The sequence below is a fragment of the Eurytemora carolleeae genome, unplaced genomic scaffold, assembly GCF_000591075.1.
Source record: "Eurytemora carolleeae unplaced genomic scaffold, Eaff_2.0 scaffold1369, whole genome shotgun sequence".
In the NCBI taxonomy this organism is placed as follows: domain Eukaryota; kingdom Metazoa; phylum Arthropoda; class Copepoda; order Calanoida; family Temoridae; genus Eurytemora; species Eurytemora carolleeae.
Genome location: NW_019397258.1, coordinates 15,257 through 40,448, shown reverse-complemented (window position 1 = coordinate 40,448; position 25,192 = coordinate 15,257). Strand labels below are relative to the sequence as shown.

At 33.7% G+C, this 25,192-nt stretch overlaps 1 protein-coding gene across 1 annotated transcript in view; it reads left to right on the top strand.

The window, feature by feature from the left end:
* LOC111713080 (uncharacterized) overlaps positions 1-21,634 on the top strand; it is a 29,499-nt gene extending 7,865 nt beyond the window's left edge. Inside the window, exons 6-14 of the mRNA XM_023487873.1 lie at positions 3,709-3,805; positions 5,960-6,291; positions 6,736-7,080; positions 7,323-7,481; positions 8,813-9,320; positions 10,656-10,746; positions 15,725-16,620; positions 17,009-17,347; positions 20,563-21,634. Of these exons, the coding sequence (XP_023343641.1) occupies positions 3,709-3,805; positions 5,960-6,291; positions 6,736-7,080; positions 7,323-7,481; positions 8,813-9,320; positions 10,656-10,746; positions 15,725-16,620; positions 17,009-17,347; positions 20,563-21,593 (3,798 nt within the window). The 3' untranslated portion in view covers positions 21,594-21,634. The remainder of the gene's footprint in view (positions 1-3,708; positions 3,806-5,959; positions 6,292-6,735; positions 7,081-7,322; positions 7,482-8,812; positions 9,321-10,655; positions 10,747-15,724; positions 16,621-17,008; positions 17,348-20,562) is intronic.
* Positions 21,635-25,192: the final 3,558 nt, after the last annotated feature.

Here is a 25,192-nt window from a genome sequence, read left to right as displayed (position 1 = left end):
TATTTCAACAATCCCCTTTCATTCTTTTTTTTAACCCTTCCATGGTGAAATTTTTTAGTTAGTCTACAGCAAGGATGTTGGAAAACCCAAGAGCTTTAAATGGACTGTAAGCGTAATTTCAAGTGACCCTCCATGCAAAGATGCCAATGTTCGATTTACAACTGTACCCTTGTTGCGTGACTTGAGCATTTCTTGTTTTAGAATCCATGAAAAACTCGCAGAAAAAACGCTTCAAGTAAAAACGACAGTATCTTCAACATTTTTGATCAGACTAAGGTTTGAAGAGTAGCGATGTAAATCGGCCAGTGTCATCTTTGCACGGAGGGTCACTTGAAATTACGCTTGCAATTCCTTTACAAACTGTAAAATTATATCTACTCTTCCTCTTTACTGTTAAAAAAAACTTCTTACAAAAAGCCAAGTCATCAGATATGCATGGTTTGATTCAGATTCAAAAAGATCTTCCTGACATTATAAATATCATGGTATATAATTATGATAAACAGTTTTTGTGAGGGGGGGGGTTAGAGTATAAGGGGGGGAGGGGTCATTAATAACATTTTGTTTAATTCTGTTCACAGTTTCATTTATCCAATAGTTGTAGAAAAGAGAGAATGACTAAGGATTACAAAATGGCCGCGTATTTTAATAGAATAACCGTTTTTCGGGGGTTAGACACAGCATAGAGAGAAAGTTTAGATAACAGACACATGGAGACTAGACAGGGAGGTAGATAGGTTGATTAATAGACAGGGAGGTAGATAGGTTGATTAATAGACAGGGAGGTAGATAACAGACAAATAGACAAGGAGGTAGATAGGTTGATTAATAGACAGGGAGGTAGATACGTTGATAATTAGACAGGGAGGTAGATAACAGACTCATAGACAGGGAGGTAGATAGGTTGATTAGATAACAGACACATAGACAGGGAGGTAATTAGGTTGATTGATAGACAGGGAGGTAAATAACAGACAAATTGACAGTGAGGTATAGAAAGGTTGATTAATTTTTTAAATATTTTAAGATAAGACAAACAACTTCTAAACGCAAACTAACTCAAAATTTGACAGATTTTATACATACTGGAATAAAAATTATAAATACAATCCAAAAAAAAAATTATAATTCATTTGTCGGGATTTATAAACTTCTTCATTAGTTCAACTGCACATACCTAGTTCAACTATACATACCTAGTTGAACTACACATATCTAGTTCAACTACACATACCTAGTTCAACTATACATACCTAGTTCAACTACATTCACCTATTTCAACAACACATATTTTGTTCAACTACACATACCTAGTTCAACTACACATACCTAGTTCAACTATACTTACCTAGTTTAACTACACATACCTAGTTCAATTATACTTACCTAGTTTAACTACACATACCTAGTTCAACTATACTTACCTAGTTTAACTACACATACCTAGTTCAACTACACATACCTAGTTCAACTACACATTCTTAGTTCAACTAAACATTTCTAGTTCAACTACACATTCCTAGTTCAACTATACTTGCCTAGTTTAACTACACATACATAGTTCAACTACAAATACCTAGTTCAACTTCACATACATAGTTCAACCACACACAACTAGTTTAACTTTACATACCTTGTTCAACTACTTTAGGCTATTTATTTGCAAAACAAAACAAATCACCGTAGTACCAGGAGGAAGCACTCAGTGCCATCCGTGGCTGATTATTTATAGGTGATTAATATATATATAACATATATATCGACTGCCTGTTTCCCAAGCCCTAGGCCTAGGTTGTGGCTGGCACTGCCTGTATTTGCTGACATTAGTGGCCTTGGGCTGTCTACACCCTTTACTATTTTCCCCGTGTATCTCATCAATCATGAAAATGCGCCAAGTAAAATATGCTAAATTATCTTAATGTTACGCAGAGGTGTAACATTGTACACAAGCTAAAGATCATGCGACAGAAAAGAGATATGGGGGTTAGCGGGAACTGCAGTGTCAAAAATATCAAGTTAAAACTTCTTGAAAGTAAATTAAGCGTCAAAATAGTCAGGATGTTCTGTGTTCAATCATTAACGGGAAATTTACAAAAAGTTAGTTTAACAAAACAACTTAATTAGGGTCTGGGGGGGGACACTTCTGCTGCCGTCATTTTCTTTGAAAACTTTTATAAACTATTATTTTACATTTTTAACAGGAACATTCTGCCTTTCTTTTACTTTCTTTATGTTTTCAAATTTTAATCTAAAAAATTCATATTTTTAAAAGTTGAAAGACACAAATTTTTCATCGTTTTTATACAATTGGCTCCTTAATTTGTCCAATATAAATATTTTCATTATTATATGTATTTGCGTATAGAATTGAGCAAGAAAAAATATGCAAACCCCTGTATTTAAGCTGATCTATTTCGAAAGGTTCAACCGTTTAAATACAATTATTTTCAAATTAGAATTCGATTAAAACATTTAACTATCCTATTCTTTGAAAAATAGATGTCTTATTTAAAGGCAAATCTCAAAAGGGAAAAATAACCATATTTCAAAGTTAATACACAATTTTTAATTATAATTTTTGGCGATTAACTTTTTAAAAAATTTTCTTGAGAAAAAAATTCAAGTGATAAAATTAGTTTGAACTTTAAACTTGTTTTTAAAACAAAAAACATATATTTACAGTTTATTTTAAAATCTTATGAATCTGAAAATGTATAGCTCGTGCAATATACACAATACAGCCCCGGCTATACAGACAATTTTAACTTTCTTTTACCCAATTAGTTAACACACAAGGAGGGGGGAGGGGGTTGAAGGAAAAAAGGAAAATTTACTTTATCTAAAAAAACTAACATTATAAAAAACCATATTGAAGAATTTAAATTGATGAATTTTAATTCAAACTTTTTTTGCAAGTCCCCCCCTCTGTATTTCATTCTTCTCTCTATATATATTAGGAAGTGAAGGTCTAATCACGCAAGGGAAAGGGGCGAAAAATACGCAAAATAAGGTGGGGCTTTGATTATCATTTAGAGTATGGTTCTTTTAAAAAAATTATATATTTTATTTAATTCGTCATTTTTACTTCAACGGAAGAAAGAAATTTCGTCAAATGATTACTACTTATTAATTATTAAAAAGAAAGTTGCATTTTTCATAAAAAATAACGTACATTTACAATGTTTAATTTTACTTAGTTCAAATTCTTTTTCTAGAAGAACACCATGGTTTTATCTTGTTAAAATGAATTGCATGGTTTATAAATTGACATTTAGTTGAATACTGGGGGAAAGGGTAAAAGGGGGAAATTTTATAAAAAGAGAACATTTAAAGGGTAGATGGAGGGGAATCCTTTATTGATTTATTATCTCTACTTTTTAGAAAAAAAGATGAAAACGAAGGTACAAAACTTTTTAATTTGATCTAAATTACGAGAGTATTGTGAATATCTACAGTATTACAGAAGGGACGACATTTTTTCTAATCATAGATTAAAAATAAAAAAGATTTCTTAGGTCAAATAAGATTTTACAAATCATCTGATAGATCAAAAGATAATATTTTTTCTTATTAAATTGATGTAATCTCTCTAACCACCCACCTACCTTCATCTGGCTTATTCCCCACCCTGTCTTCTGGTTGAACCCCTAGAGCATTGATTTTTAAATCTTGTCTGAGCTTCCAAGAACAGTTTAATCTTGTGCACAGTGTACTCCAAGAGTTGTAGAAGATACGACTCCAAGAGTTCTAGCTAGACCTGTTTCAAGTTTATCAATGGGAGTCATTTCAGATCATTCAGAGTTAGGTAGGAGTTCAAATATTTGTGAGGTACAGCTGTATTCTTACGTCACAAGTGTCAACTTAGTTGTTGTTTCCAACAAAATTATTGATAATAGTGATAATTTTAGAACTTACAGTAAAATAAATGCAATTTCATGCGTTCTTTATTTTTCTTTTTTACACTTTTTTATTTAATCTTTGAAAACATGTCAACTAATGTGAGAAAATTTCGTTTTTCTTGTTATATTTGACACTTGTGCCTTCGTGTATAATTGATCCATTTCTCTGTTGCCACCTATTTTACTTTTATAATCTATGTACAATGAATAATTGTATAAATCTGTAGTTACAAATTATGAATTTCTTTGTAATCATTTATAATTAAAAGAAATAGTGAAAATGGTAATTATTCTAGTGTTTTTTGGTTACCACTGTACTCAATTCCATATACCCCCCTCCCTCTCGGCTTAGATGGACCTGTTATGTAGATTTCCAACAAGCCACTACTGTTGGCCAACCAATTAAATTAGCATATTCATGAATCTAAATTTTACCAAAATCTGGAGACCACCAGATGTCAATTCAACGTTTGAAATACTGCATTACTACTGCAAATATCACAAACATGAATAAGGTCCTGAAGTTCTAAATGTTAAAATTGTTACAATAATGATAAGGAAAAGTCATCTTGTTCAATGTTCATTTACTTTTTATATCTAAAAAAGGTTTTCTGTCACTTTTGCACTCATAAAATTGACATTAAGATATTTGTTCAAATTTTAATATGATGAAATATAAAATCAGAAACCCCAGGATTTAGAAAATGGTTTGATTCAAAAGGGGAAAAAACTAAATGTTTTGAAATTGCGTATATCGATTACTCCAAAAAGCAAAATTGCAAGAAAATGGCGTATATGGATCAATTTCTCCAAGAAGCAAAATTGTTACAAAATTGCGTAGATCAATTTCTTCAAGAAGCAAAACTGTTACAAAATTGCGTATATGGATCAATTTTTCCAAGAAGCAAAATTGTAAAAAAATTGCTTATAAATAGATAAAATTCTTAAATAATCAAAATTGTAATAAAATTGCATGGATAGAATTCTTCAAAAAAAAAATTGTAATTAAGTTGCTTAGATCAAAGTCTTCAAGAAGCAAAATTGTAAGCAAAATTTAATGAAATTACTTGAACCAAATTCTTTAAAAGGCAAAATTGTAATAAAATTGCGGGGATAAAATTTTAAAAAATTGTAATAAAATTGCGTATATCAAACTCTTCAAAATGCAAAATTACGTGTATAGATCAAACCAAATTGTAATAAAATTACGGATATAGATCAACGTCTTTAAGAAGCAAAATTGTAATGAAATTGCGTAGATTAAAGTTTTCAAGAAAGTCATTGTTTGTGGAGCCTCTCGGTATGTCTGTATAGTGTATGTTAACTATAATGAAAGGTTTGCTAGTTTCCATATGTCTGCTATATTTCATTATCTTGTTTATCCAGTCAGTCTCAATCCATTCTTATTCAAACACTATATAATTACTTTACTGGTCTTCTAGTTGTATCCTGTATCATAGCGTATATGTAATATGTATATTGTGTCCTGTATCCTGATATACCCCTGTATCATAGTGTATATGTAACATGTATATTGTGTCCTGTATCCTGATATACCCCTGTATCATAGTGTATATGTAACATGTATATTGTATCCTGTATCCTGATATACCCCTGTATCATAGTGTATATGTAACATGTATATTGTATCCTGTATCCTGATATACCCCTGTATCATAGTGTATTTGTAACATGTATATTGTATCCTGTATCCTGGTATAACTCTGTATCCTGGCATGCCCTGTATGTATATCCTGTATATATGGTATATATATAAACAGAGATAAACCAAAAACTGCAGACTAGGAAGACGATATTAAAGCAATACCTATTTACACAATTGCGGTGCCTCATCTTTATTGGACTATTTAAACTCATAAATTGAGTCTAAAAGTCGGCTTCCAATTCCAGAGTTTTCTGGTTCTCGCTGTATATTTACACTGTATCTCTGTATACAGTTCATAAAAACTAGCTTTATATAAATCTGTATCCCAGTATCTAAACTGTATATGTACACTGTATCTCTATATACAGTTAATATATTTACTTTTATTTCCTAGGAGGGGAGGAGTCAAGTATCAAGGTGCAGGATGGAGGGGAGGAGGAGGGGGAGAGGGATGCTCCGCATGAATACAGTGTAGAGGATATCTCAATACACAGTTGTGATACAGAAGGCTACTACACAACATTTCACGACTTCGACGGGTTCCAAGAGGTGACCCAGGGATTTTCGACTTTCGACACAGTCGATACTTTGAAAATTGTCGAGGATTTCGATCCAGAGGGAACCCTGAAATTGTCGAAAGAAGGAACAACGATGAAAGATGGTGTTGTTCTTCGAGCAAAAAAAAGACGACCTCCACCACCCAGCAGAACAAGTTCTTTGTACAAGGTAAGCAATAACATTGTGAACTGAAAGTTTTGCCTACATTTTTTCTTGAATATTAATGAGGCAGTAGAAGCAATTTATAGAGTTTCATGTCAGATTCATAAAAGTGAAAATAGTTTGATCAAAGAAATCCTTATTTTTCTTGCTGAAAATTCTGTGTTTGCATTGGCACTTGAGTGTACAGCGTTTAACGTCTAATTCACTTCGAATTAATAAATTCCGAATATTGAAAATTTCCTTTGATTTGAGGAGTAATAAAAATAATTGTAGATAAAAAACTGTAAAACGGCTTGCATACCTTAGCACTAGACTTTCAGAAAAGAAAAAAAAACAAGATACTTCTGTCATTCTTTATCATACAAAGGGTTTTATGGCGCCATTGTGATAGCACTTTCTACTCTACAAATGATAAACTATAAAGGACAATTTAAATATTTCTGTTTTTAGGACAGGGAAAGCATCGACACTGTGGTTCATGTAAGTGAACTTCAGCAGTACGACATTATTTTCTCCGAACCAAACCAAACAAGTTCACCAAACCAAACAAGGGCTGCAAAACAACCCGTTTCACCAAACCGAACTCCTACTAAGGAGAATCAACTTTGGGAAACTAAAAATGTGAAAACTGAACAAATGAACATAATCTCTACTCCTGTTACGGTTCATGTAACGGATTTAGATGATTCAGTTCAAAATAATTCCGCGGATTTTTCAAGGGCAAGCGAAGACGACAACTCATTCTGGGAATCAGACTTTGAAAATTCGCAACATTCTTCCCATCTTAAACACAAGGTATTATAGCTACAAAATTTAGAATCTATCTTTTTATTTTTAAACACAAGAGCACTCCCCATGATTTCCCTTTTCTTCTTGTAATCCTTTTTTTACATTCAGATTAAAACCTGAAAACCACATGCAGAGTTGATTTCAAATGCTGATTTTATGTTCAATCCCCAGCCTGTTGAGTTAGTTAAGAAAAGGTTGAAACCCGAACAAAAAGAAAAATATGAATTAATTTTTCATTTGTATTGTAGGCGGCCATTTTAAGCCGACCGATTCCTTCAATATGCGCGGTTACCCCGCCCCTAAGCGACGACGATCGGCGATCATCCTCCCGCGAGAAAGAGCGATTAGATACTAGTACAGAGAGTGAAACGATCATTGTCTATGGACAACCGATCGTAAAATCTCAGGTATTTCATTGAAATTAAACACAATCTCGCGACGGTAACACGTTATAAAATATCTACATACATAAAGTAGTAATCTCAATACATCTCACTGTTTGTTTGTTTGAATATCCGATTATAACTCTAGAACCCTTGGACCGATTTGCCTCAAATTTTGATTGGGTAACTCGGTAGACCCATGGAAATGTTCTTAGATTGATTTTAAATTCTAAATTAAGTGGGTTGACTTTAATAAGAAAGTTTTGTGTGTACAGGCAAAGCTGGGTTCCGAAGCTAATGCATGAATAAAATTAAATAGTAACGCTGTACGGTCAACTTTTATTTAAATGTTTAGCATCCTATTTGTATTCCATGACTAAAAGAATTTAAAGAGGATTAGATGATAAACAGAGGGAGTTCCTGGAACTTTAAGAAGATGAAAATGAGAATTTTAATTCAATCTTGAATCTAAGAAATATTATCATCTTTGTATTCTATAATTTAAGTCTGTAGGTTAACCGGAAAAGGCAAGGATTATGGGTTTGTTTGTGGTAGGACTGAGCACTTTTAGACTCTTTTTAAACAGTTCATTAAAATCGTTTAAAAGACCATTTTTTCAGATATCCTTGCGTTCTAAGTTGAGAAATGTTCAGTCGTCATCTGTATTTTTTTAGTTTTTTTTTTTTTAGTTACCGCTCGTTAACGATCTCAATCTTATTAACAGTTACCACTCGTTAACGATCTCAATCTTATTAACAGTTACCGCTCGTTAACTATCTCAATCTTATTAACAGTTACCACTCGTTAACGACCTCAATCTTATTAACAGTTTCCTCTCGTTAACGATCTCAATCTTATTAACAGTTACCGCTCGTTAACGATCTCAATCTTATTAACAGTTACCACTCGTTAACGATCTCAATCTTATTAACAGTTTCCGCTCGTTAACGATCTCAATCTTATTAATAGTTACCACTCGTCAACGATCTCAATCTTATTAATAGTTACCACTCGTTAACGATCTAAATCTTTTTAACAGTTTCCGCTCGTTAACGATCTCAATCTTATTAACAGTTACCACTCGTTAACGATCTCAATCTTATTAGTGACGTTAACGGAACTTGCCTCAGCTGTGTAATCTATAAATGCTATCTATTTTCGTTCCATATAAAGAAAACTAACTCCAAGCTCTGTTTATCATTTTAACATAATGTGTTTTTGTGTGTTTAGTTTTATCGATATCACATGATAGGGGATTATTGAGAAATGTATATTTTAAGATATTTTGTTTACAAAAATCGAAAACGAATGTTCGAAAATATTCGAGTTGTTAAAATTTTAGATTTTATTTTTAGATTTTATCCGGAGCAGTTTACATCCAACGAAACCTTACTCCGGAGAGGAGACAAGACCTGGAAACATTCTCCGGAAACGCGGGAGATTGTTCCCTACAAAATCCGGGAAATATTGTTCACGACACTTCAAAAGAGAGGATAGAGGATAAGGAGGGTAGCAACAGAAGCTCAGAAGTTGTATATGACGAGCTAAAGAATGAAAATAAACCAGAAAAAGTCGAACTGGAAACAGAAGTGGACGGAGAGAAAGTTGTCTCTATAACTCCTGACATTGTCAAACCGAATAAACCTTCTGACAATTCTATGTCCGAACCTGAAAACAACTTGTCGCTGGTTGACACGGACAGTAAAACCAACAGTAGCAGTCGTCTACCTGACATGCTGACCCACACACCTGACGCAGGGTTTACAAACTCAGAGGTTGAGAAATGCGGGAATGCAGGGGTCGAAGGAATTAAAGAATTGGTGGGTGTGTCGGGGGGTGGAGCCAATACTCAACCAACAGTAGGTAATAATCATAACTAAATATACATATATACTAAATTAACTGTAGAGGCATATTGGAATGCTGTAATATTTCTTGTATTCATGAATAGATACTTGATTTTGATCTCGTGCNTAACTTACTGACAAGGATTTTATGTCTAAATCTATTTGAAGTTTTAAAGCTGAAAAAATGTAATGATTATATAACAGTTTTTCCACTCCTTTAAAACTCTAAGATGGAGAGAGGAGATAAGAAAATTTTCGTAAAGAGCCGGGTGGGGGGAGGGGAGAGGAGATTTTTGGAATTTGAAAAAAATTGCTTGTACGCAGATTTTTAAGATAAAGAAATTCTAGGACAGGAAATGGTACAGGGTTACCCAAAATGAGTTGGACTATATAAAAACGACCGGAAACTTTCGACCTGAGAAATGATAATCTACTGGCCTATGAAATGATTTGGCAAAGAAACAAACAAGTTTTCAGTTGCAGGGAATCGTGAATATTGTGAAACAAACAGTAAACATTCCGAACAGTCGTCTTTGAAGTCTCATCCTTTGTGGGTAACCCTGTATAATCGTTAATCTAATCCATATTTTTAAACCTTCATATTTTCCAGGAAATTTGGAAACGTTAACTCGGTATCCTTCCGCTAGCACGACCCATAACAAATTGTCTATTTAACAAGAAACATGATTTTGATTTCCCGGATTATTTTTCGATTTCTATCCACCTTCTTATCAATGGTTGGGGTGGGAGGGGTTTGGAAACACGGCGTTTGTCGTGAATATGTATTTGGAAACTCAGATATGTTTTATCAAATTTACTAAATGAGGTTGTTTGAAAACTGTTGATATTGTAAAATGTCTGTATAGGATTAAACATTAAAAAATTGATAAATTGCACAGAAATATATATTATATTAACTGTAATGATGAATATCTAGTGTGTATCCAAACTCCCCTTACATACACAATAAAGTCAATTACATCCAAACTTCTTTGTGCAATATCACAATTCATAAATTTATCGGCTTGCATCCAAACACCTCTAATATTCACTGTAAAAACTCGAAGGCGTTTTATCCAAACATAACAAATATGCACTGTTAAAAGGACCGTCCACAAATTCTACGCCGTATCTTAAACACATCTAGTATGCACTGTAACAATGATGTTTCGGTGTGCCTCCTAACACCTCTGTTGTGTACTGTAAACATGAGGTGTGTGTGTATCTAAACCAGTATGCACTGTAAACGGTGTGTATCCAAACCAGTATGCACTGTAAACGGTGTGTATCCAAACCAGTATGCACTGTAAACGGTGTGTATCCAAACTCTCTGTAATATTGTGTACTGTAGGAACTGTAGGGTGTGTATGGGGGACTGAGCAGGCTGAATCCAGGCAGTCGGTGAAAACCATTCAACAAGAGAACAGTGTGCCTAAACTCAGGTATAAATCAAACCAATACAGACTCCTGTGATACATATTTCAAACGTTAAAGCGTAATATTAAGTGACCCTCCATGCAAAGTTGACAATACCCGATTTACAAGAGTACCTTTAATAGGGTTGTCTGCTCAAGTATGCATTATATATCAACATCAACATGAAAACAGATTATCTTCAACTCTGGTTTTTCTACAAAATAAAACACTAAAACTTAGAAGAACGACAATATCTTCCACTATATTGATCAGATAAAGGTTTCAAGAGTATTGTTGTAAATTGAATAATTGTCATTCATGCGTAGAGACCCTTTAAGTGTAAGTATATTAAATTTGGTAATTGCATTTCTACATTGCATTGGATACAAAAACTTTATTTATTAACACTTTGATTTATTTTACAATGACATAGGAAATCCAAAACTTCATAAGTCATGAGAAACAGTTTAATTATATCATCTTATTTGGGGTAGATAAACTTTATAATAGTGTAAAATGGCCAAAAGAGATGCCAATACCCTTCTTTCTACAGTTTCAAGACATCTTTCTGATACAGCGAGAACCAGAAAACTGTGTAAAAGGAAGACGACAATATAGCAATCTTACATGTTTTTGATGTTCTTGCAAAGCAAATTGTTTTACTAGTAACTAGTGATATCAATTAAATGGGGTCTGTTTAAACTGCACAATTGCGGTGTTTTACGTTTATTGAACTATTCAAAATCATTGCTTGAGTCCAATAGTCGTCTTCCTATTCCAGAGTTTTATGGTTTTCACTGTATACGAACTGTTTTTAATTATTGTTTTTTTACATTAAAACTTCTCATTGTTAATCTATACTATCTGTTCATCAAAAGTTGCAACTAGTTGTTCAGATATTCAGATTACGATATTTAATCGAATAATTAAACAATCAATATATCGATAGATAGTTAGATAGACCGATAGATAGTTAGATAGACCGATAGATAGTTAGTTAGATAGATATACCGATAGAAAGTTAGATAGACCGATAGATAGGTAGATAGATATATCGATAGATAGTTAGATATATCGATAGATAGTTAATTAGATAGACCGATACTTATTTTGTTAGTTAAATAGATTAAAAAAACAAAATGAATATTAGAACACCCCCTCCTCCCCCCCCCCCCCCCCGGCCCGCCTATGATATCAAAAAGTCTTTTCTGAAAATTAAATGTGGCATAAATATATCCCTCCGTGCGCTGGGATTAATTACTTGGCATGGTTTAAACCTATATTTTTTAAGTCTGTCAACCCCTCGGCAAAATACAATCGGGCGCCCCCCCCCCCCCGGGGGCCTCAAGATGACAAGAAACATTGGAATTTTAATCATTTTCATTCAAGCTACAAAGTAATTTTCTTATCCCTACATCTTTGCTACCTGATGTGTAGACTAGTGATATTGCTAACTATGTATTTAAGCCCCCCTGGATCAATGAAATCTATTAATTTCAGGGCCCCAACGGGTGCTGAGCCCCCTCTGGAAAGAAAAAAATCTAAGCCCCCCCTGGACAAATTCCTGAATACGCCCCTGTTTAGAGGGACTGTTTGAAAATATCTATTTAAAGAGACTGTTCATAAATACCTATTTAAAGGGACTGTTTATAAATATCAATTTAAAGGGACTGTTTATAAATTTCTATTTAAAGGGACTGTTTATAAATTTCTATTTAAAGGGACTGTTTATAAATATTAATTTAAAGGGACTGTATCCGGAGCCCTGTTTACCCCTGTAAAGATTACCTCTATGCGTATTGAACCATGAACAATAATTTTCTTCACTTCCTTGAATCTTGAACTTTCAGTTTTCTACGTTTGATAAATACAAACAAAAAACTGCCTGATTTGGAGGGCTGGCAGAGTTGGTGTGCAAATTACGAAATCTGTAATTTGCAACGAAAATTATATACGCAACCATGCAATTTAACCATTTTTAGCATATAGTTCTAAACTGTATCAGTTGTCTGGATACACACAGGGTTACATTCTATGGATGAGACTTCAGAGACGACTGTACGGAATTAATACTGTCTGTTTCCTTATTCACGACTCCCTACAACTGTGAACTTTTTTCTTTCTTTGTCAAATTATTAAATAAACCATTAGATTACTATATCTAAAGGCGATTATTTAATTTAGCCTTGGGGTTCTCACATTTTAGAGTTCTTGGTCGTCTTTACACTCTCATTCTTTATGGGTAACCCTGTATAACAATGCGCGCTCTTAAGGTTTAAATTTTTTTACTTGTTGTGCAAATAAAAAAAAAATTATTTTATTCGGCTGCAAGCATGGGGTTACCCACAAAGAACGAGACAATGAAGACGATCTGAAAATCTTGAAATTTGACGATCTCAAGGATAATTTAAATTGCCTTGAATTCGTCTTATTAATAATCTGATTAAGCAAAGAAAGAAGCAGGTAATCTTGAATACAAGGAAACAGAAACTATAGGTTTGGTAAAGTCGTCTCTGAAGTCTCATCTTTCTGTGGCTCAAATTATAAGAACTAAAGGATAGTATTCATTAAAAAAAATTTGCAATTAAATGAAAATTAGCAACTCCTTTTTTTGTTAAATACACGTTTTTAAAAATTGCTAAAATTCTGACTAAAATTATTATTTTGGGCACGAAATGACCAGTTTGCAAATTATGCGCAATCTTTATGGATAGTTTTTCGCAAACATTTCAATGTTTTATCAGTTTGATTGACAACTTGTCACAACACTTTTTTCTCGACTAATTTTGTTATCAAGCTTGATATAGATTTATAGTAGATTAGTTAAAATCAACATTTTTCCGATTAAGTTAGAATTCAAGTATTAGAAAACTAAACCCCAGCGTGCATATTAAATATTTTTTGTGTAAATTCATTTTTTCCACCTTTTTTTGTATTTTGTGTGAAACTTATTATTTTGCCTGAAATCTGCAGTGTTGTAAAGAGATTTTATCTTGCAAATTTGTCCAGTCAGGTCAGGGAAGGGCTAATTTGCAAACGCAGGCAATATTTTATCTTTATCTTGAAAAATGTAAACATAAAACAACCCTTGTAATTTTTAGTTTGTCTATAGTTGGTTAAGTTGAAAAGTGGAAGGAAAGGGGGGGGGGTCAGTTATTTTATATGAGAGGGGTCTGGCCTAAACAGCCTCCCCCCCCCCTCCATACCATCACATGCCCCTGAAATGAGTACTTCACTTTTTATCATTTGTTTTCTTAAAAAGCAGTGGGACGTTAGCTCACTAGTTCTTATTCCACTAGATCTTGCATATTTAAATACAGAGGTATATTCTTATACAAAACATATAAACAGATAAACATATAAGACGTTTAGGGACATATGAACAGATAGGACGTAGGGATATATTATAATAAATAGGACTTTTAGGGACAAATAAACAAAAAGTACGTGCAGGGATAGATAAACAGATAGGACATGTAGGGATAGATAAACAGATAGAACGTGTAGGGATAGATAAACAGATAGGACGTGTAGGAATAGATAAAGATCAAATGAAACCGAAAAGTAATGAAAGGGGAGTTCTGTTTTTATTTCCTCCTGAAAACAAATATTACTAATCGTTATCAAGTATGGTTAAAGTGAACAAATATTATGCAGTTGAAAGAGACTCTTTGTGTTGTTAATATGATAGTTAGGATTTTACATTTTGTAGCTTCGATGCAAGTTTTAAATGATGAGTTGATAAGTTAGGATTCTGAGATTGTCAAGGATATTATACCTTCTTAAATATATTTATACAAATTACAAAGAATCCTGAAATTCAAGAGAATTTAATGATTATTCCTAATATTTGCAAGAATATTCCACCCTGTAAACCTCATTTATACAGGGTGATATATTTGCTATACAGAATTCATGAGAACCGAACAATATTCGTAATTTAGCTTTGAACTGTTGCCAACATACCCCCCCCCCCTTCGTACCCACCCCTCTCATCATCATTCAGTAAACACTCCTCTTTCTCGCTTCAAGTTGAAATCAACTTAAAACATCTCCCCCCCCCCAAAAAAAAAATCCATTTAATCGCATTTAAAAAAAATTTCCTGTCGGTAGCTTTTAAGAAAAATGAGTCATTGTTGAGAACATGTAAGATTATGTAACCTAAAATACACTTTGACCCCCCCCCCCTACCACCCACCCAAGTATAAAAACATAAAATTACAAGCTTCAATTTTTATTTTGCATATCTTACATATTTCAGGCTTTTGTAGTTTTACAAAAAAATTAGCTGAACTTTTTTTGAAAAAAATATCCAAATAGAAAAACTTTATCTGTCATGTGTGATCTGATTATTAGAATTAAAACCATTTTCCAACCTAACATTTCTTACCGTGTAGAATAAGAGTGTTATCCCATGTTTACGGAGACACCCTGTATATTATCAATTTGATGAAATTATTGATCTGTCATTGATATATTTGTATATTGTATATCTCTATATTTTCAACATTGATTGTCAGATTATACAATTATCTCGTAAAGGATGAATTAGAAGGAATAAATTCAATCAATTTGTTTACAATAAATACAAAGAACGGGTAGGGGGGAGGGGGAGGGGTGAATCACAATCTGAATTGCAGTGTATGATAACCAGTAAAACTCTAAGATTGAAAGACGACACTTAGACGCAAGTTTTGATTTTTAAATAGTCCAATATACGCTAGACACAGCAATTGAACAGTAAAAAACAGAAACATTTCACTAAATTAGTGATTTGATAAATTTAACAACATCAAATACACTTTAGTATTACTAAAATTTCCTCTTCCAATTTCGTTACTTTCTGGTTCTCGCTGTATATGTATCCACTTAGATTCGTTATGCAATAAAAACAAATTTCTACATTTATATTTTAATTTATTATATTTTTACAAATTTCCAATCAACGATTATGATATAAGAACTGTTTTCAAAAACTGTTTATAATTCTTGGTTTTTTTTCAGGATAACTTCGCCATTTACCTCCTATCGTAGGAGTGAGGAGAAAGAAAGTTCTCCTGAAAATAAGGATTGGACACTCATCGCTACTGACGATAAAGATTCGCCCCCACCCCTCTCCGCCCCTGTTGAGGATACCCGAGCCCCCCTCTCTAATCCCGCCACGCCCCTGACTCTCTCCTGCCCCCCATATCAGGCCCCACCGTCTCCTTATTCAGAAGTTTTAAATAGGAGTTTAGGAGATGTAAACAAATCTAAGGAGGCTTCTAATACTCCAGTTTCTCCTACAGTTCAGCTCCAGGTCTCAGGTGTACAACTCTTAGCAGCCAACCCAGAGAAATCATATCATCCTTCCCAACCTACAAATCCATCCCAAGAAACCATCAGAAATTTATCATTGTCCAAGCCAAGTGAAGGAAATGATATAATGACACCAAAGTCTGAGGAGAAGAAATCTTCTAAATCTTTATCCCGTAGTGACTCATATAGACGGGCTCGACCTTTACTTTCTCCCGTGGAAGTGAGAAAAAATAGAAATTCTTGTGACGTGACAACCCTTGATTTATCAAGTATAAATATTCAGAATGAGAAAGAGGAAAAAAAGGAAGCCAAAGGAAATTTTTTCAAAAATATTCGTTCTCAATTTACCTTTTCAAGTTTACGACGGAAAAGTCCAAAAAAATCCTCAAACAAAGAAGACAGTTACCGAACCTCGGGGTGTGATCCGACCCATGACCTGTCTCCCTCGGTAGGATCTCGAATGACCTCGACCCCGCTCTCCTCCTGTGCTACTGCGCGAGTGTCAGAGCAGCGGGAGGTCACTGAAGAGGTTAAATATAGAACAGCTGCGATGAAAAACCAACATCAACGGTGGTCATTCGCTGAGCAGACAGCAAGAGAAGGTAAAATTATTATTATAAAAATGTGTTAAATTATAAGGACTGAAGGGATTTGTTTACCTATTTGAAAATAAATTTACCCGCCAATTTTTGTAAATATCAAATTAATTTGGAGATTAATACTTACTGTGAGAACTGGGAAAATACCTCCTGGAATATTTTATATTTAGGAAGGTGTTCTTCTGATACCTAGAACCTTCCATTTACATAGTTGTCTTCTTATACTTTTAGATTTTTTCACTGTAAAAAGCATCCGCCGGTGAAAAAAGTATACAAAAAAATAAGAAATATTATTTATATTTGATCAAATTTTTATTGGAATTCAAATAAGCGCCGAACTGTAAAGTCAGCGTTTTTTTGATATTTTAATTAATTTTTATATTGTTTTCAGGTTTACCCAATCTATATACCCCTGGTCCTGCTGGATACATATATTCCAACCCACCAGCTCATCTTCCTCCTCATCAACATCCGAGATACTATCCTCAACCCATTCACCCTCAGCATCCTCAGTATCATCTTCAACATCAACCTCAACATATTCAATATCCTCAATATCATCTTCAACACCAACCTCAACATGTTCAACATCAACCTCAACATGTTCAGCATCAACTTCATCCTGCTTTTGGATATCAATATGGAACCTATGGTTCCTCTTCTACTGGAGTGTATGCACAGAACATGAGTAAAAGATCAAGTATTGCATCCCTAGCTGCTGTAGAACAAGGTATATTTAGTTATCTAGATATATATATACTTAGCTTGTCTCTGTCTGGGTGGGTGTCTGTCTGTTTGTTTGTTTGTATCCAATATCTTTTTATTCAATAATTTTTTTTAAAAGGTTTATATAATATGGTGTAAAGCAGCTCTTGTGATGTGGGTTTGAGGTTAAAAGTTCTTTGGGTGGTAATTGGTTAACAGTGATTATAATACAGTTTACATTGAATAATGCTTTGTTACTTTTGTTATTGGAGGTTTAAAGTATTGTAAATTAACCTACGTCTGTCGCACTGAGATCAACATTGGGGCCAAAGTTATAAGATGTAAGGAAGCAAGGTTAGAGTTTGTGTACATTTTGCTTTAATAAAATTTCGATCTATGTTTACAATCTTCGTTATTGTTTTGTTTGATAAAATCAGTTTCTAGCCATCGTATTACGACGCAGTAAAATTTGAGCGCAAACCCTTTCCCACTCACCTTCAGTTGACTCACGTTGATTGAAACTAAATGTTTTGTTGGTTTGAGATTTGGTATTTGAGGAAGGAATGGTAGGTATAGGGGGTATATTTAGGTTTGGTATTTGAGGAAGGAATGGTAGTTTTGGTGGTGGGGGGATATTTAGGTTTGGTATTTGAGGAAGGAATGGTAGGTATAGGGTGGGGGGATATTTAGGTTTGGTATTTGAGGAAGGAATGGTAGGTATAGGGGGTATATTTAGGTTTGGTATTTGAGGAAGGAATGGTAGGTATAGGGGGTATATTTAGGTTTGGTATTTGAGGAAGGAATGGTAGGTATAGGTAGAAGGAATGGTAGGTATATAGGTTTGACAATATCCTAATATATTCCATATATGTAACTGATGTCTACCCTATATGGTCTAGATTCATTGGTTTACTCACATTTCAAGTATCTGAAGTTAACATTTATCACTTAAATATAATTTTTAAATAATCATGTTTTTCAATTAAAATCTAATTTAGTCTGTTACAAGACAACCTAACAATTTATTCGTTTTATGTAACTACCTGAACGCGATGCCAACGGAATTTCAAAGTTACGAACATTTCGTTCGAGATTACGAAGATTGTGTTTGAAACTACGAACATTTTGTTAGAAATTACGAATATTTTGTTAGAGATTACGAACATTTTGTTTGAAATTCCGGACATTTTGTTAGAAATTACGAACGAGTGATGTAAAAATTTTTGAGATCCACAGCGGTGCCATTTAAATCTTAATATGACCAAATATATGAAAGATCGTGATTTTCCTGACTTGAAAACTGTTTTTTTTTTCTGTGAATTTCTCCATTGGTTCTTATGAAAACCACAAATGAAAAAAAAACAGTTTAATAAAATAAAAATAAAAAATTTATACTTGAGTAAATAAAGCCTTTAAGGATAACCGTTGCAAATGCTAGGAGGTTTAATAAAACAACTTCTGTTAAAGCTGCTCCGTTTTTTGGTTGGGTGAATAGTATAAAGAAGTTTACGACTGTAAAATGGCTGGATGTAAAGGTTCAATTAGAAAGTTTAGTCGAACCATTATACTTGTGTTACATTGTTTAATACCCGCTTAGGCACCCACAATAGGGCATCATTTTTAATATATTGAAAAACGAGTTTTTTGGTTTTTTGATTTTTTAAAGCTAACCGACAGTATTAAGCTAACAGGACGAGACTGTAAAAATTTTAAATATGACTATTTTAAGCTTAACTTTTAGTTTATGCCTTCAGTTTAGTATTTCATTGGTTTAAGAAATGATTAAGCACACAAATATGCCAGTTTTGGCCTGCTAAGAACCATGAATATAAGAAAAGTCTGATCTTTTAGTTTGTAACCATGTAGCATCGATCGTTTAATGAAAGAAAATCTAACGAAGCGATCGTTTCCTTATGAAATCTTTTACATCGTAAAGAATCAAAGTCGATTATTTAGGAAATAGATAATGTTAATCTATTACTCTTAATATTCTTAACTATATGGGTATTGGCAGATACAAATTGTTAATTCAGGCAGTATGCTCATCACGTATTATACTTCCGATGAACTATTATGATTAGATTCAGATCAATATTTATGTAACTTTGTCTATTTCTTCATATTGTATTTGCCAAAATAAATTTCTAAAATTTCTTTAGCAATAAACAAAACTTGGTCAAGCCACTCTGGATTTGTTTATATGTATTTTTGAACACAACAGACTATAAAGTTAATAATAGTATTTTCTAACATAACCGATACATTTCAATAAAGGGACTGTAAGCGTAATTTCATGTGACCCTCTATGCAAATATGACAATGCCCGATTTACAACGGTACCCTTTGTCTCATCAAGTATAAACTAGATATCAATGTTTGTGTTTCTTTCAACTGTTTATATTCAATTGCAGATTCTCTACGGAAGTGACTTGTGCATTTCTTGATCATAATATTTGCAATGGAGAGATTATTAGAATCAATTTGAGTCATAAAACGACGTTATATTTTTATCAGATTAAGGTTTCGAGGGTACCGTTGTAAATCGGGCATTGCTTGAAACTACGCTAACAGTTCCTTTAAACAATAATGATGAATAACTAGAATATTATGCTAAACTGTTCCTTAAAACAATAATGATGAATAACTAGAATATTATGCTAAACTGTTCCTTAAAACAATAATGATGAACAACTAGAATATTATGCTAATTACTGTTTGATGTAACGCCATGGTATTCACTGCAACAATAATTCATTAATTTATGCGAACTCTCCAATTAAACAAATTATAAATGTTGCAGGGTTTATTTTTTCCTTTAAATCGTTGTTAACCCAACCCCCTTTAAAAAATACCTCCCCACCTTCTGTAGATTGCATCTGGAATTATAGTCGCATTTGTGCTTACAGGGGTTTATTTTTTTCTTGAAATGTTGTCCAACCCAAGTAGAAATTCCTTTTAAAAAAACAATAATATAGTTTCAATTAGGATTTTGAAACATGAACATGAACATGGTCGTCTCTTCATTAATTGTTATTTCAGTCATGTCTAGATTTGAGATTTTAGTTTATTAGTATTCTAAGCCTACCCTCATCCCTCCCCACCCTCTCCCTATATACTCCTTTTATCAGTATCAGTATCATTATCAGTTATTATCAGTATTAGTATTAGTATTATCATCATTTTCATTATTATCATTACTCGCATTATTGTTAGGATTATCATTGTAAATGTTTTGTTTAGGTTTTGTCGGTCGAAGTCCTAATCCCAGTGTATATGAGGGCGGGGATGAGGGAGCATATGGTTACTCTGTAGGGCGCAGTAGTACGAGATCCACTCCCCTACCTCCTTATGCTCCAGGGAGTAACCGATCTACTCCTTTACCGCCTCCCTCTAGCGGGGGTACTCCCCTACCCCACCCTAGACCTGAGTTAAACTACCCACCCAACCTGTCAAACTGTCCCACCCCTCTACTGCACCTGGAGCCCAACATACTGAGAAAAAGCTGCGAATGTCCCATGTGCTATCATAGTATAAACAACCCGTGTCCCACCTGTGGGTGTCCCAACAATACTGTCCCCAAGGCTATGAAGTTGAACCCCCGAAGCCGGGGACATAGTTTTACAGATCAGCAATCTACTGTAGCATTCTTCAGTCCATCTTCAGATTATTATTCTCTAAGCCCTGACTCCCCTCCTCCCACCAACCTAAACCAGTCTCCAGAACCTAATCCCAACAATCCGCAATCCCTAGCTCAGCATCAAAACGGGATCCAAAACGGGTCCCCTCAAGAAATCCACCAAAATGTAAATTTACAGAATTCCCAAAGTCCCAACTCAGATTCAGACAAGTCCTTCGAATCGAGAAAGTCCTCTCCGTCCTCCAGTAAGTCCAAAAGTCCTGATCCTCGGTCCCATCCTCCTAGAAGACCGTCCCAGCCGGAAAGACCTGCGCCTGACAAATTAAAAGGAAACCGGCGGCATAGTTGGGCCGGAGACAAGGGCAAGGTGCCGCCACCTCCCAAACAAACTTCCTTGCAGGAGTTTAAGAAACTGCTCTCTCAGCAAGCTGGAGGACCAAACCAGCATAGGATATCAGCCAAAGAATTACTATTAAGCTCGGAAAATAAATCTAGTCAGAATACCGCCCCTTCCTCAACCGCCGGCGGATCTTTAAGAAAGAAATCCCCGCCGTGGCGGGATCAACGCTTCTCTATTATCCAAGAAGAGGATAATGAAGAAAATAGAAAAAGTCGAGAAAATCTGTGCGATTAGTTTAAAGTTTTTAGATATAATAAATAAGTGTCTTTATAATTAAAAAAAATAAAAATTTGAATATATATATATATATATATATATTCTTTCATTCAACTACAAAGCATGAGATATTACAAATAAGCAATCACAATTTACTATGCAGTTTGGACCCGCCTAACCAGGGTTGGTTGTTTTGAGTGGTTGAATGGTATAATAAAATCGTTAGTTTTATTCAATATTTTCTGAAATCTTTGAAACTAGTTATATGCACAATATTAAATGTAACCTGACTTCTATATACTTTGATCAGGAAGTTGTTATCAGTGAGAACCAGAAAACTCTGAGATAGGAAGACGACTTCTAGACTCAAATTATGAGTTTAAATAGTTCATTGAGAATGGGAAACAGCAATTGTGTAAATAGACCCATTTCAACTAATTAGGGATTTAATAAGTGTCCAGTTATTTTATCAGGCTAAAAACTTGAAAGATGGCCATTCTAGGAGAAACATTTTAAGAGTTGGTTTCGTCTTAGTTGCTAGGATTTTAACTATGACTAGCTGAAGGTCCTGGTGTTGCCAGTGGATTTTCATTTAATGTTAAATTAAAAAATTTGGCCGGCTATATATATAAATGTCTTGTTTGATTATAAAGATATACAGGGTGTCCAACTCAACATGACGGTAGCAACATTAATTTAATGTCGTCTTTTATTATTGAAATTTTATGCGCAAACTTAATTTTAGAGTAAAGAATTCCAAAATAACCCAGGTCTTACTCTTGGCATTGTCTAAATGTGGTCTGCCTTTTTTGTGGTTTCAATATTACCGGAGATATCAAGAATCTCATTCAGATTTTAATAGTTCAACAGTTTAATTAAATTCAAATCAACACAAAATTGTTAATATCTCCAGTAATATTGACAGCACGAAAACTGCAGACCACATTTTGAAAATACCAGGACTAGTAGAATTTTGTGGTCATTGTTTCACGAATCATATATACATGTGAAAATAGGTTGACAACATTCAATTCGTCTTGCTTTGTCATGTTTTGTGGGACACCCTGTACCATGTTTTGTTAGACACCCTGTACCATGTTTTGTGGGACACCCTGTACCATGTTTTGTGGGACACCCTGTACCATGTTTTGTGGGACACCCTGTACCATGTTTTGTGGGACACCCTGTACCAAGTTTTGTGAGACACCCTGTACCATGAGAAAATCGAGAGACTGACCATTCTAGGTAAAACAAGGCTGGGTTTTTTATGCTATGATTTTAATTATATCATGAGTTAACAAAAAGATGGCCAGGTAAAACCATTCTAAAGTTTTTTTTGTCTGTTTTTAGTAAATGCCCTACTCCATAAGGGTTTCTCGAACCTGTATCTATCCAGGTACAATTTAGTTTCACTTAGTTATTAATGGCTAGACCCGGACACAACCTCGTTAGCTATTGATGTCAGCAGGGACACTAGCTTAGCTATCAATTTCAACCAGAACACGAGCTCTATCAGCTATCAATGACACAAGCACTTAATCGATCATTGCCAGACCAATGGGCACGATCTCAACCAGACATTATCTTGTATTGATGCCAAACTAATGTGCACGATCTGAGCTCGTATGTTTCAACGAGAACCAAATTACCCTCTCGCAGTAATCAATGCGGAGTTTCTATATCAATCACAATATGGGTTCGATGGAGTTATAAATATGCATATCTAGGTTAGGTTAATCTCAATACATGACTTGCATATTTACGAATGAGTGCATTTAACTCTATGGACAATGTATAACGTAATCTATCTAGATTCCTATGGGGCCTCTGTATTTATGACATGTTTATAATTGTTTAGAGAGACATTTAAATGCAAAATTAATTTTTCAAAAACTTAAAGATTTTCTTTAAAAATGTTGAAATCGTTTTTTTCCTCGATCTAAAATTGCAAACGGTTTAATTTGAAGTTAAATATTGGTCTTTGATTATCAAACATTACATTTGCAAATATTTTTATTCTTTATTTTGTAAAATCAATCTTATTTTCAGACAGAACATTTTAGACATTAATAAAGGAAACATGAAGAGAATATACAATGTCCACTGTTCATTTGGAGTATTTAAAGCATTGTGCAGTGTACCACCTTAATTATTCTCTTGTTGACCCAATCCATATTTATTGTGAGAACCGTGGAAAAGTAAGACGGCAAAAAAGCCAAACTTAAGGGTATTGGATGCTAATAGAGATATAATTGTAACTTGATAAGTGAAATGGGTCTTTTACAATGCACAAATGCTCGTTGAAATATTTTAAGTCAAAACTTGACTCTAAAAGTCGTCTTCTACTGCCTTATGGTTCTCACTGTAATTCAATTAGATTATCTGCGGTAAGAACTAAAAGTAAGATAAAAAACATTTAAAAACGATATGATTTGATGTGGAAGGGAAAATAGATGCATCATTTTCTCGTTTAAATGGTGGAATAAAAAATAAGAAAATATTGAAGACGACTTTTAGATCAGTCTTTCGAACTTCTTATCATTTTTTACAAATGTCAATTTAAAACGTTTTGTTCCCAAACATTTATAAATTTGTACAAACATTTGTATACAACTTCAAATTTTTTACTTTTTCTATTTGAACCAATCATTTTCAGCGTTTGACTATTTTATAATTAGTTTATATACATATTTTGCACAGATTTGGCTGATATTTTAGTTTATGAAATCCTATTTTCCTAAATGAACGATCGAAAGAATTTATCAAATGTTGTCTTGACAATTTTTCAATGGGTTTTATACTATTTTACGTAAATTTCAGTATTTGTGAACATAAATAAATAGCCATGAATATACGGGAATAGTTTTAAAGAGCTCCATATAATCATTTAATCAAAAAACTAAATATCTGCAATATTCGACAGAAAGTGAAGAATACGACATTTGATGAATTCTTTCGATGTTTGGCTTATTTAGGCCTATTTTCTATATGTAGTAACACAGCAAGACTCAATGTAAGGAACTGATAGTGTTACAGTTTCTTTATAAAAGTGACTTGCGCATTTCTGCTGCAGGACATCATGAATAGATTATCAAATTAAACATAATTAAACATTGAAAAAAGACGAAAACTACCAGATCAGATAAAGAGTTCAAGGATACTGTTGTGATATGGTCATTGCCAGGAGGGTCAGTGGCAAGGTAATAATGCAAGGAAAGTTATTTCAAAGGTGTGCACATTTTTTGTACTGCAGTGCACTGATGCATCTATTCTTGTTTACAAATTTCGCCCAAAGAGAACTGGTTTCAATATGTACGCAGAGTGTACGCGACCGCAATTAACTTTGCTTGCATTAGTACCTTGGTCAGAGGTCGCTTTAAATTACGCTTATGCAGTCCCCTTGAACAGATTTAGTTTTTAGTTTAAAATGAATATAAAATTCTACAGAGTTAAGCTTCAAAAATGAAAATGGAAAAAACCAACTTCCTTTAAAAAATTAATCAGTCTCGAATATTCTCTCTGATATTTGAGATAAATGGCAAATAATGATATTTCTCAAATGTCGCTTACTTTAGATTGGTGATCGTTTACTAGACCCATGTAACCTGACTTCTATA